At 44.9% G+C, this 14,162-nt stretch overlaps 1 protein-coding gene across 1 annotated transcript in view; it reads left to right on the plus strand.

The window, feature by feature from the left end:
* Positions 1-14,162, plus strand: part of LOC142582609 (ATP-binding cassette sub-family G member 1-like) — a 42,883-nt gene that overhangs the window by 20,652 nt on the left and 8,069 nt on the right. The window contains exons 5-11 of the mRNA XM_075692497.1: positions 2,313-2,458; positions 4,094-4,217; positions 5,449-5,563; positions 7,725-7,870; positions 9,736-9,837; positions 11,521-11,689; positions 13,814-13,914. Coding sequence (XP_075548612.1) covers positions 2,313-2,458; positions 4,094-4,217; positions 5,449-5,563; positions 7,725-7,870; positions 9,736-9,837; positions 11,521-11,689; positions 13,814-13,914 — 903 coding nt within the window. The remainder of the gene's footprint in view (positions 1-2,312; positions 2,459-4,093; positions 4,218-5,448; positions 5,564-7,724; positions 7,871-9,735; positions 9,838-11,520; positions 11,690-13,813; positions 13,915-14,162) is intronic.

The raw sequence follows: 14,162 nt of genomic DNA on the forward strand, positions 1-14,162 counted from the left end.
CTCTTCCCCTTCTCCCATCCCCCAGTGTAGGGTAGCCAACCAGACTATTGACTGGTTAACATCCCTGCCTTTCCTGAATTCTCCTCTCTCTCTCTTTTTGCTTATCTCGAGTGCTGACCGGTTGATGCTTCCGCCCACTTTAATTGCAAGCGCTTATGGAAGGTGTACGTTGCGTACTGGTCTCGCTGAGTGAATACCTTCGCATTCCGCTAGGATGTGCTCAGTGGTCTCCGGATTTTTTTCCGCAGCAATACCCATGCCTCATCTAACTGCGAATATTTGCGGCGGTATGGCTTCCTCCGTAGGCAACCATCCCAAGCCTCAGGTAGCAAGGCACTTCCCTTCGCATCATCGTCCAAATCTCCCTTTCTAATTTCTTTCTTCTCATTGTTGTAAATCTCCGTGGTCTTTTTCATTTACATTCTGTGCACCCACTCCGCTGTATCTGTCTCTCTCACTTTTTTTTTCTGATTCATCCTGGTTGTCTATTTACTCTTTCAATTACCCTGTACTTGGTTGCCAACATTCTAGATGCGCGGATGCGCAGAGGCGAGCGTCATCTGGATGATGTTAGAGGAAACCGAGCTGGACGTGCCGCTTCCACTTTTATTTCAGACTTGAAACGGCAGCTGGAAAAGCGATTTGTGTTTGTATACTCACGTTAGTATCCGTCTCTATCATATCTGAAGGTTGTGTGTAAGCCTTACTTTGCGAATTTTCTGATAGATATATATATATATTTTCTTATCTTGAGTGAGAAATTCAATTAGAGTTCAGTAACGGCTAAAGGTTCGAAACGCGTGGTTTGGGAAAATATTTCGTTCTCGGGACGCCGACACCGAACGCCGACAACGACGCCGGATTTTCTGAGATACAGGGCCCTTTACGCTGTCGCGTTAAAAATGATTTATTTGAAGCCATTCAGACGCATTCAACAGTGACCAGCGTAGTGAGAGATCGCCATTTTCCAATATATACCAATAAAGGCGCACATAGGAGAGAAGCAGAGCTCCGCGGATGAAATTGCTATTCCCGTCCAGCACGTAGAGGCGTGAGCCTGTTTCCTAGTAGCACGCTTTATCTAATGTCGAGTGACACTAAGATTTTAAGGAGGCAGAAATTTTTTAAGTTCCGCTAGCATGCCATACGAGCTTTAAAGCAAAATAAGATGAGTAGGAAACAAGATGCCGTGCCTAGTCCACTGTCCAGTGAACTAACGCTTATGACGTTGCGACGCTAATTAGCTAGTCTCTACATTACAATTTTGCTTGCTGGCATATGATGAATCTACTGGAGTTATGCTTGCCTTTCCTATCGCTGGCTTCGTAGGTGTGCCAATGATTCTCCTACGAACCTGTCATAAAACTTCGCCAGTCCAAAAATTGGAAAGCGTCGCCAAACAAAGTTCTGGATCAAATTAGACAATTTGATATACTTGGTATAGAGGCTGCTCGTGACCAGCTTCTGCCCACCTCAGAAGACTTTTCGTGTGAATTATGGTATACGTAATTACATAAGGATAGGGATGTCCCAACACCGAAAGGCTCTTATGCAACCTACTTTTCGTCCGGCCATGAGGGAGTGGCTAGACCATTGTTGAAATGTTCGCGCCGCATTTACAAGGTATCCACTATCTAGGAGCTTATCGAACTGACAGCCTCTGTAAGTGACAAACGTTGATAAACACAGTTATTTTTACCACAAAGCTGCCTGACGACGATACTTTGTTTCAGGGTAAGCAGGTCTGCCATTTCTTTTATTATCGCCAAGAGGTTGGCGTTTGTCTATCAGTGCATGCTCTGGATTGCACATGACACAAACATCACTCTAACCCGCCGTGGTTGCTCAGTGGCTATGGTGTTGGGCTGCTGAGCACGAGGTCGCGCGATCGAATCCCGGCCACGGCGGCCGCATTTCGATGGGGGCGAAATGCGAAAACACCCGTGTGCTTAGATTTAGGTGCACGTTAAAGAACCCCAGGTGGTCAAAATTTCCGGAGTCCTCCACTACGGCGTGCCTCATAATCAGAAAGTGGTTTTGGCACGTAAAACCCCAAATATTATTATTAAACATCACTCACGATAGCATGTGGATCGCAAAGTCACTAAGTGCGTTTTGTTCACAGCGTCAACTTGCTAGAGGTATCAAGACAGGTCTTATTACTGAGACCGTTAGGAAAGTGCCTGAAATGCACATGAGAAGCACATGCTATCAAAATAATGGATGCATTGCGTAAGTATTCTTCGATAAACATTGATACTGTGAAAAAGATATTGCAAAATGCATTCTTTTTTGTCGTTCTTGTGAAACAGGTAGTCGAAGTGATCGAGCGTTGGGGACTCGAAGAATGCGCAGATACGTTGACTAGGCATCTTTCTGGCGGGGAGAAAAAGCGCCTCGCCATTTCACAAGAGCTCACCAGCAATCCATCGGTGATATTTCTCGACGAACCTACCAGGTCAGTTGCACGGATCTGCACGGTCAGTTACACGGTTTACGCGAATGACAGCTCAAGGAGTGGTAGCATTGTATGAAGGGAGCTGTATTTTTTATGCGACCTAGCGAAAGCTACTCCATTACAATGGTAAACAGGGAGAGCTGGAACGCACTCATGTTTACTGCTAGAGCGAAATACGGCGGCCGATAAAAAAAAGTTCACCTTATTGTCTCATATTTTTTCTTCTCTTTTGTGTGGTGTATTATAGTGCGAGTCCTAGACTTGAAAACGCTTCATATAAGAACACAAATTCTATCATCTTCTCCTCAGATAGACAGCGATGGAGATGGCTTTTGAGTGCTCAGGTGACTGCAACCACACCACGCGTAAATAGTTGGAACGGGCTGCTGGAAGAGTGAGCAATACTGTTAGGACAACTTATTTTTTCTCTCATCAGATTTCTATGATAGTTATTGCTTTCCCTTAGTGATAAACAGCGCATCGGTACGAAATAATTAGGCGATATTTAATTTTTTTAGCGCCTCTCTGTTTAACGATATAGGAGCACCGACCGCGTGTCTTAGACACCACTGTCACGTTACCCTCAGATGTTTGGTGGTTCCTTTGAACCCGCTCTATTTCTGTGCACCGACTCCGGCTTCTGCGATAGGTTTTTTTCTACCGAATGTGATCTTGACTCAGTGACATATATACGTCACGACTGCTTTGTGATCAACGATGCGACGGCCGCTTCGTCGTCATCACGTCTGTGTAATGTCATATTTAGGGTTTACCACCTGTGGCTTCTCTCCTCGCCTCCATGCGGTGCCCACTGCAAGCTATTCAATCTCATGTGAATATGCGCACAGGCTCAACGCTTCATAGAAGGTGAACAGGAAAGCTGCCATGTCGGTTTTGTAATAGGCACGATCGCTGAGCTCGAACACAATTAAGTGCGTTGTGAGAACGTCGGAAATTTCCCTGCGGTAGCTGACGAGTGGCGCCATGAGCTTGCAGGTGTTTTGGAGCCGAGATATGATGCCTAATTTAATGACAGATATTGGCCTTTGTACATTGACATATAGGTAGAAGATGCGATATGCCCGGAGGTATATATGTACGTTTAATTGTTACTTTGAGGCGAATGGTATTAGTAGCTTGCTGCTTGTTTTGACTGCGCACATGGACCCGCGCGGTGCACAATGCCCGATAATGCGACCCGACGGCATGCGAGAGCGTCAGCAAGGGCCAGCGATAAAAAAAACACTTACTGGGTGCTGTCTTTTCAAAGGAGATCTCAACAGGCTCATCATGCGCCAACAGCAACCGTTCCGGTAAAGAACGTAGCATTGCTTCTGCTTCATTATTAGCCGCAATGGTTACTATGTGGGCGCATGATGTTGCAGACGCCCACGTTCAGAATCAGCCGAGAAAGTAAAAATTTATCTAAAGTCGCCCTAATATTTATTTGGCCTTGGAGTTTCGTTGCAGAAAATTTCGGTTTCCTTGACACTACCAATGCGGGTTTCATGCTTTATATATACAAATAGATTTTGAGATGAGTTGCATAATTTCTTGAACATTATCGTTGCTTACTTGCAATTCAACTATGACTGAATGAATGAATATTAAACTACGCTTCCTCGGCATCCACAGTGGCCTGGACAGCAGCTCAGCGCTGCGCTGCGTCCGCGTTCTCAAATCGCTCGCTGAATCAGGACGCACAGTGGTGTGCTCGATTCACAACCCGAGTGCCCGACTGTTTTCACATTTTGACAACGTGAGTATAAAAGGCAATAAGATTTGTAATTCCTTGCTTGTCTTGACTGCTCACATTCACGCCTGGAGTGATCCGATAATACGACCCAACCCTTATGAAAGCGTGGCCAAATTATTGGCAGTATTCTTTAGGTGATCTTCTGTGAATGATTCTTGCCGCTGGGCCATCTCTACACGTCACAAATTAAAACATAACTCGCACTTTCTGTCGGAAAGTAAAACAGTGGGAGCGATCGTGGATTAGCAGCAGTCACACTGACGGTGTTTCGCGATGTCGTGTTTGCAGCAAGCTATTGCAGTGGAGCACGAACAATGCACACATTACTACTACGCTCAGGCATGTAGAGGACCCACGAGACTGGTTGGAAATGAAGTTGTTAGCCACGAGTGATAAAAGGAGAAAATACTTCGAGTGAAGAACATATGCACTTGTATAATGTGTGCTAGCACGCTGCAGGATACATTGGTAGATGCAAATACGCGGGACAAAGTTATACCGGACACTCCCTTGCAATATACAGTGGGCCGAATCATTTATTAGGAAGAGAAAAAGTGGGCCATGTGTGCAGCGGAGTAACGGAAGAACTCAGTGCCGTCGTGGTCCACGCTAGCAAACGAAACTGTCGAGTCTACTGTTTAGTGGCACACCGACATTGAGGGTGGCCTACTTAACTTCTAGTTGATGTTTGGCTACGACGGCGTTCAATTGTGTTTTACACATACTATATGATATGCAGCATTTGAGTTTTAAAATAGTTAAGCACGGACCTTTTGCTGCTGTGTGGATAACTAGAATACTCAGTATTTCAGAATGCAAAAGTAAGGCTCATCTGCAGGAATCCTGTTAGATAAGCTTTTGTTTTCTAATGTCTTTATGCAATCGGCTCTGACACCTCGAATTCACAGTTATTTAGGCAAGCACAAGCTACATACGCAGCCCACTTGTGAAGAAACAAGTGTAGTGAAGCTTATGACGAACACTTAATCGTTTAGTAATAGGAAGCTTCTGGATCAAGCGCTCAGTTTGTTACCCCAATTTGAGGAATAATAAAAAAAAGACCTCAAACAGAAGAAAAATAAAACAAAGAACAGCACAGGTGACGACAATCTTTAGCACACTTGGTTTATTAATATTTCGAATTGTATTCAGAAAATGCCCCCCCCCTCCCTTTCCCACAATTTGTGTTTCCATAGCCAAACGCTTAATTTCTTTGACCGTTTGACCCATTCAGCTTTACATGCTTTCGGGAGGAAGGTGCATTTACAGCGGCTCAGTAGAGCAGCTAGTGCCATTCTTGGAGTCTCAAGACATCCACTGCCCGTTGTTCAACAGCCCATCTGATTTCAGTGAGTGATTTTTTTTAATGGATTCATGATCTAGTTTGTCCCGAAGCTACACAGGGGTTGTACAACTGGTGCTGTAGTGGACGGCTCCACATTAATCTTGTCCAACTGTAGTTAAGCGATCTGAAGGCTTGGTACACACGATGTTTCGTGTTCCGTCCCCATCCAAGTGTGGTTGCCGTGGCCGGCAATCGAACCCGCGACCTCGCGCTGAGCAGCAAGACGCCATAGTCATTGAGTCACAGTTTGTGTCTTTTTGCTGTTCGCGAAGTTTAGGCTGCTATAGTATTCGGAATGAAAAGTAAGCCTAAGGGATAATCACGCCACGAAGTCCTAAGCTTAGAAATTTGCGCAATATTTGATATGACAGGTCCACCGGCTTATGCGCCACCTCCCCATGGTACTAGATGGTGGCCAGTAGAGTAGGTGTGTCGACCGCCTCGCCTATAGAGCGTAGTTCGGCATCGTGACGCAAAAGCGGCGCTGCGCTCAGTACAACGGTTCTCAGCGGCGCATGTCGTCTGATACTTGTGGCAGACGGCGCACAACAAATAAATCACACACAGTGAAAAACTGTCATTCGCTGCCATCAGTTTTTGGACTGAGGGGGCGCAAGGCCCTATTATTGCGTGTTTGCAAGTTGCTAAAATACGTTGAAGCTTCTAGGACGATAAGGTGAGCGGCATGGTTAGCGAAGCTCATCTCCGATGGGGAATAAGCGGAGTCCGCTCCATGTAGTGGCGGTATTTCTGCTTCAGAGAAGATTGACAAGCACACTTATTTCGTCGCGCTGAACTATAAATCTCGGTGGCCGAAAACATGATTGTTCTCAGCGCTGGCAAGAGCGGCAGCGGATACCACTTGTGGGCAAAAGACGCTTTTAGGAACAGCTCCTCAATCCTGATTTCACCCACGCTGACGACAAAGAACGTTTACCAAATATGCAATAATACTGTGCTTCCACTCACCTGTTTAATATGGTACATTAGAAGTTAAGAACACTCATTATTTGGGATTGTTACGACACAACTTCATAATGACCACAAACCCTCGGAGAGATCAGAACAACAAGCTGCAAGTGGATCCTGCATGGGCAAATTACGACGTCAAGATTTTTTGTGCCGGCGCTTGCGGAACTTGTCATCGCGTACGTGCTGTATCATGCTCGGTCACTGGATTTGGCAGTGGTAGGTTCCACGGCTGCCGCATTTTCTCTTTGAGCAAAATCAGTTGACAGTCGTCGTTGATGTTGTCCACTTCATGTCTTTTGTGTCCTGTCTGCACGGCTCACCTTTTTTGCATACTGGTGAACTAACGCTCGGTTGCCACACCTACTCCTCTAGCCAGCATAACGGTACCGTAATAGACAAGCCTGAAGACAAATGTTTTAACGTTCTGTCATCGCGTACTGTGCTCGAGCGTAGAAGTAAATGAACGCGCACTGAAGAATTAGGCTTTTCGAGCGTTCCACATTGTCAACGTATCGCTGACGCTAATGCTGCGGCGCTATCTGCTAGGAGAAAATCAAACCACTTTATCGACTCGGTGCCGCATTTTTAGGACTAGGCAGCAGCAAACTTAAAACAAACAAGTGATCTCAATACTAACGACAAAACATGTCTTGTCCACAGCTTAAGAGGGCACTAAGCGATGCTTGATTTTACCATTTATTTGTTGTGGTCACTATGGAGAGGAAGTAAACGGGAAAATTAAAATTTAAGCCAGTGGCCAGTGTACAAAGCTTGTCGTAAAGTAATCGCGGTAACGTGCGGTAGATGCCTTGGAAGTCTATAGTTTAAGAGACGCATGCGCAGTAGGCCTAACGTATCACGTACCATAATAACGCATTACGCGTTACAGAATGCTAAAACAATCAAATGATTTTTACCGTTCCGTCAGAAAAAAAGGAACGTATTAGGTTTCCAACGTACAGGTGCCGATAACTATGCTCGTTCTTGCTGCTCATTTTAGTCTGTGTTCCTCGTGCTATACACTGCATGCTGGAAATGCAGCAAATGTGCAGCTGTCAGTCTGGTAACTACACAGGGAAGACATAATTAGCAGCCTGAACGATGCATAAAATAAAAGGCAAGGCTAACTGGCAACGAAGTTGACCGTCGATTGCAATTTTGCCATAACCTTTAATTTCTTGCGTATTTTTCAGTTACAGAGATAGCTTCTGGCGAACACGGAGAGTTGACAACCAAGTTATCAGGCTTCTTCATTCCCAATGATTGTTCCATACTTAACGAAGACTTGAATGGTTCGTTGCCACTCACGAACTACGGTGGACGAATAATGAGCGTTAAGGTAAGCATCTAACAAGTCCTACTATCCGTCTCACGCGTTTACCTAGCTGTTTACAAGGGTGCTTATTGTGTTGTGAATGTCTTCACTAGGACTGCCACTACACAAGAGCCTGGAAGCAAGATCATATTTACCGGCGCTCACTGTGTGTTTTGGAATGTACGAATGTTCTTCAAGAAATAAAAAAAAGAGAAGTCACTGCTTCATAGAGGCGTTTTAACACGTAATATGAAAACGCATCTATAGTCGCCAGACAATAGCCGAATTGATGGCTTCGCATAGATAATCCCCTTTTGTTAGATATACACACGTATTAAATTTTATCGATAGTGAAAAAATGAGACTCTTGCAAGCGCAGCACTAACAAAGTTATTCATATCGTCATTGAGACGCCAAGCGTAGGCATTCGAGACCTTTTGCGGCTGCCATTCCACCATTTAGACGGTTTGCCGGCGCGATGATCACAGGATACATTCTGTGCTATTGTGACGAGACACCATGACTCGATACCATCTGGCTTAAAGCCTGTGAGAGAGAGAGAGGAATATAATGAAGGCAAAGATGCTAACCAATCAGCAGTCTGGTTAGCTACCCTACGCTGGGGGAAGGGAGAAGGGGAAGAGAGAGAAGCGGAAGAGAGAAAGGCTCAACATCGACATTGTGGTCTCTCCGGCAAATTCAGGTATGGTTGTCAGCTCCTGGGATTGTTGAGAAGGCAGACTGGTCACCACTAGCCCTGAAGCAGTTGTTTCTGCTTCTCCTAAACGAGTTTCATTTTGACCGCATACACATGTACACGGGCGGTTCCACCAATTCCAACAGCTCTACCGGAGCAGTGGTTGTTCCATCGGACGCCGTCTGTTCGTAATTCAAATACTTTCTCAATACCACGTCGACAGCAGCAGATCTTGCTGCTCTTCAAGGTGCACTGAGTTACGTGCTGCAGCAGCTACCAAATCATTGGGCCCTTTTCTGCGATTTGAAAGCAGCTCTACAACTGCAGTTTGCCTATACGTGATGGGTCACACAAACAGCTGGCGTACGAAATAAGGCACGGTCATCACCGCGCTCGAGTAAGGAGACAACATTGTATTTCGATGATTTCTGAGCCACTGTGGACAGTGTAGATGAAGCTGTGCACGCGGTTTATCAAAAACATCATTGGGCGCCTCTACCACTATCAAAAACGGATGCTACGCGGCAACTTCAATCATTTGCTCGCCACATGACACTTATACGATGGAATGCAGCGGGTTTCAGTTACTCACGCTTGCAAACTCTCGATTTTAACTTGCGACTTCGCTCGCCACTTGAACTCTGCTGGCACGAAACAACTTTATTGTGTCGCATGTGGTTGGGTGTCGCGTTTAGAAATGCCTGTTCATTCTTAACAGGAATGGCCAACAGTGCGGCGTGCAATTTATGCGGTTGCGATGAGACTCAAGAGCACCTTCTGAGCCTCTGCATGTGGATCCTTTGACGCTCAATCACGAGCTCTACAAGCTAGACTCCGCCTGTTAGGAACGTTTCCTCCGCTCTCGGAGGAAACGCTCCTGTGACCATGGCCTGTGCATTCTTGCATGCAAACGATCACAAAAGCCCTTCTGCACTTCTTGAAGGCTATTGGACTGTACGAAAGCTTGTGACATCGGACGTTTGTCCGCGACTGACTCTTTATTACTCTTCCTTTTCTTTCTTATCTATTATTCCCCCTTTCCTCCTCGTCAATTGTAATGTAGCCAGCCGGGCGCGTCATTCGTTAACTTCCCTACGTTTCCCTCATCCTTTATTCTTCTCTCTCTCTCTTTCACTTTAAAGATTGCTTTCCACATTTTTGATCCTTCCTGGAATGTTCCTATATTTAATAGGAGAAGGAGGAAGTCAAACGACAGCATGAAGTACGAGTGAGATACTGCAAGCAGTTCAAGACTCTCCTGAAGAGGAGTTTCTTCTGCGTAATGAGAAACAAGGTACGTTAGTGAATCTAACATTAGTTATAGTTATTCAAAATTTTAATTCTTGGAAGGAGCCGGCGCGTCTTCCAATACTGTTGATAGTGCACTGGCTGTGTGCAGCAATACTGTAATTCACTGGTCGAATTCCTGCAATGCAGCAGTACAGCAGTTCTTTTTTTTTTTATACATATTCTGACTGCAATGAACAAATATTTGACGGCCATTTCCTTATTCATACACGAATAAACAGTGCAGCATAGACACGGAAGCGAATAGGCAGACACCGCGGTCGAAGTGCGGAAGCTCCAAAAGAACGGTACGTTGGGCACGTTGGTGTTCCATACTGGTACTCTTGACAGCGCGAAACGTGCATCCATGTATCTTTCTTGTGCACTTCGTGCCGTTTCGCGCTGTCGATAGTACCAGTGCAGGAGATCGGTTTCAAACTATTTGCTGTTTGCTGATATCAAGCACAGATGTCATTGGGCCGCTAGACCACAGTGTTTTGCTTTGAATATGATGTAACCTCGGACATCATTTCTTCTATTTTTAACTTTTTTTTACAGGGAAGCCGTTAGCCTCTAGTTGGTCGGAATTTTTAGCGGTGTCGTCCTCAAGGTAAAAAAAAAACCCTTCAGCGATTGAAGGAAAAAGTGTGTACATTTGTTGACATCATGCATACAACATAAAGGACAGCATTCGTTTCAATAAAGAACAAGCATGCACACCTCATAATTGATGATAAGTCGCTCCTGATAACAATGGAGAGCATGTAGCGCTCCCCGCATACGTTTCCGGGCAAAGATTACTGTTGCACAAGTGCTGCGGCGACGGCAGCTTGCGACGTGGGGGAGTGACGTCACTAGCCTCTCATATATAAAAGAACTAGCCTAGCAACTGATCTCATTGTTGTTGCAGCACCGCTATGGGTAGACAACGCATAGTTCAGACTCCAGAGGAGCAGCGTGGATACGAGGAGCGGCAAAGGGAAAAAGAAACGGCAATACGACCAGCGGCGGTGTGCTGCCGCTGGTCGTATTGCTGTGGAATTCCAGCGCAGGGGAAGTTCGCACACCCACATTCCCTTGTGATTGAGTATGAATAATGCACCGGGGGAGGAATTGAGCAATAAATCACTGCATACCCTTCTTTGCAGTAGTCGTGGTGGTTTTCAACAGTTTCGCTGGAAATCCACTTTCGCAGGGCAGCGATGGCAAGTGCAGCGAGTAAATTTTTTTTTAGTAGCGCCACCTGCAGTGATGGGCCACACACCGTTTTTTTGTAATTTCCCTGCTTTATTCTTTGCGATATATCGTCTTTTCCTTTCTTTCCTTTCATTCATCCTATCTTCCAGTTCTATGTTTCTGCCTACTCCTTTCTGAAGAGCAGGCAGGCGTTAGGACCATTCATAACAATAATTTACCTTTATAGTGCGCTCACTATCGATAAATTCACTTGCTGCGTTGTCACATTATCTGTTAGGATGCAGCTACTTTGCACCTTAATGTACTCGATAAAAAATATCAAGGACGAGTAATCACACGAGTCAGACGGAAGCATATAAAACTCATAAATTCAATGTATTATGTCCTCAGTATGTCCATGTGGTATTTCGTCACTTGCCCCATTTCCGTTGCGCTTGTCCACCTGGGTGCCATCTGTACATTTATAAATGTTACTGTGTTCTCCCCAACACAGGCCACTTGCGGCACGCGCCTTCTGGTCATCCTGTTCTTCGCCCTTCTGCTCTCCATTATGTACTACGACTCCGGCAACCGGGCAACGCAAACGCGCGAAACGATCACAATGTACCTCGTGGCGATGCTGATGCTGCTCTTCGCATACGCTGGCGCGACTTTCATAACATGTAAGCATCGCTTACACAAACCGTGGTCGGCTGTCAGAATGCCTGTTGCTCAGCGAATCGCCTTTGTATAAAAACCAAAATTGGTAGAATTTAACTAGGAATGCTCAACTTGAGCCACCAGGTGGGATATTGTAATATGCCGCTCATATTCTTAAGCATGAAATGCTTTTAGCTCTCGTTGTCGGCGCCCTTCAAGTGACCTTAAGCCAAAAGCCAGAGTCGTTTTCCGTGCCTTCAAACGAGAACATCGGGGCAAGTAGAGAGAGCAAAACAAGATCATCTGGGCAACCCGTGAAAACTTGAGAAAAGGTGGTCTCTGGCCCGCAACCCCTCGTACAGGACCGCATTGCATACGTTAGTTATTGCCCAAACAAGCTACAAAAGATATTGCGTCCGAGTTCTTCCTAATGTTTGTTCAAAATATCACTCCAACTGTAACTTCTAGTACGCTGAAGTATTATTTGTCATTTCGAAAAGCGACGTTCAAAAGGCAGACATAGGGCGCCATATACTTCATTGCCATCTGTTGGCGCAGAGACAGTTGCCTCTGCTCTTTTGAACGCCAGCGGTCCGTGAGTTCCGCGGTGCGGGTTTTGCGTCGCTCAGAAAGGTGGCGCCACGCTGCGTGGCGCCTCCTACAGCCGCTTTTTTTATTCTAACTCGTCAGTGCACTCTGTCTCCCTGGCATATTTCGCTGCCGGTCGTGCCGCCTTCAGCCGGTTTTCCTGTTCTAGCTGGGTAGCATCCATATGGGCCAGGGCACAATATAGCATGGTGTGGTGTGGTGTGCCGTTGCGATCATGCACTGGACCCACTCTAAGATTGTGGCTAGCCATCTCCAAAGAATCTGCTTTGCCGGTTGCCATTTCATGCTTACATCTACTCTCGATTACGGAAGAGCCAGCAATTTTTTAATTGTAGTTTTATAGCTCATTACTTCTGAAATAACTAAGCACAGGAGCAACCTGGCGTCTGATATCAAATTTGAGATTTCTGAGAGCCTATTATACAGCTCATAATGAATATATTTTCCTCGCAACACTTGTAATCATTTTCGTTACACTAGACGAAAAGAACAGCGCTGAGAGACAGAACACGGGCGCTAACTCACACCTGAAATTTTATTGGGAAAAAGCGTCATGTGTATAATACACATGGTGCTTTGTCGCAATAAAATTTCAGTTGCGGGTCACTGCCCGAGTTGTGTCTTTCAGCGGCCTTCTTCTTTTCTCCGGTGTTTCTAGTCTGACCAAAATGTAGCAGCAACTCGCCAACTCTCGATGCCTCTGCATTTATAGCCGTGTTTCAACTTCCACGCTTCGATACTTTTTCTATATAGTGCGATGCTCAAGGTTTTCCTTGCTTATGTGCTTGTGTAGTTTATTTCGTACTACTGGAGTGCGAAGTGTTCTTTGTACATAATAGTTCTTATTATACAATTAAGCACTCATCTTCTATACGGTACTTACTAATCAAATTTTGCGTGCGCCCATGGATGCTACTAAATTAATTTATAATAACCTCACCAAATTCACTGCCAATTGCTTTATTCTCTATTGTGCAATCTAAATATAAAAAAATGGCCGTGGCGTATTAGGGAAATAACTTGTTGAATATTTTACAAGATGCACAAAAATCTTAGAATTTTCTACATTTAAATAGTCTCATAAACATTTTTGATACAATTTTTTGTTTGTTTAATGTTGCTAGTTGTTTGTACTATCTTTGTTTCTGACTTTTCCGTTGAATTACGAGTATTGTTTTTTAAATCGTTTCTATTTTATAACATTAAGACGCCTAATCATATTGTTTCTGTGTTGCTTAAGCTGTTTAGATTTGTTGGCTTAATTAACGTTTAGCATGCTTGTTCAGTTTTTATTCTAATTGCTGAGGGTACTGGTGCAATCTCCGATGCGAGACAGTGTAACAGAATTTCGAAAATTTTTAGCATTGTTATTTTAATCTTGTTGTAACAATTCATTCTTTAATCTTTCATTGCCAGTTGTTGAGGAGAGAGGAATGGTACTTTAGCACATGAGCATACAAACCACGTAGATAGTTCACAGGAGGTGTAGAAGATTCTATTCGGTGCAAGGAAATGTTTAACGCTTCCTTTTCTTTCAGTTCCTCTGGAGGTCGATGTTCTGCTGAGGGAGCAGAGAAACTGCTGGTACTGCCCAAGTTTGTATTTTGTGGCACGAATACTTTCGGAAGTGCCACTAACGGTACGTGATGCTGTGACCACAATGATACCGTTATCGTAGAACTTGTACGTTTTTCACGTGTGAATGGGGTCGGATTAAAAGCAGGCTCAAGAAAGAGGAGAGAGGAGAGGGCTCATTAGAACATACAGTGAACTGGGAGTAGGGTAGGAGCGTGCAGTTTCCCAGCGCTGCATGCTCAGTTCTTTCAACGATGAAGTAACGGCATGTCTAGGGAATGTCCCAAGTCCCCCGTCTACATACACCATTGA

The sequence above is a fragment of the Dermacentor variabilis genome, chromosome 5 (assembly GCF_050947875.1).
Source record: "Dermacentor variabilis isolate Ectoservices chromosome 5, ASM5094787v1, whole genome shotgun sequence".
Classification (NCBI taxonomy): Eukaryota; Metazoa; Arthropoda; class Arachnida; order Ixodida; family Ixodidae; genus Dermacentor; species Dermacentor variabilis.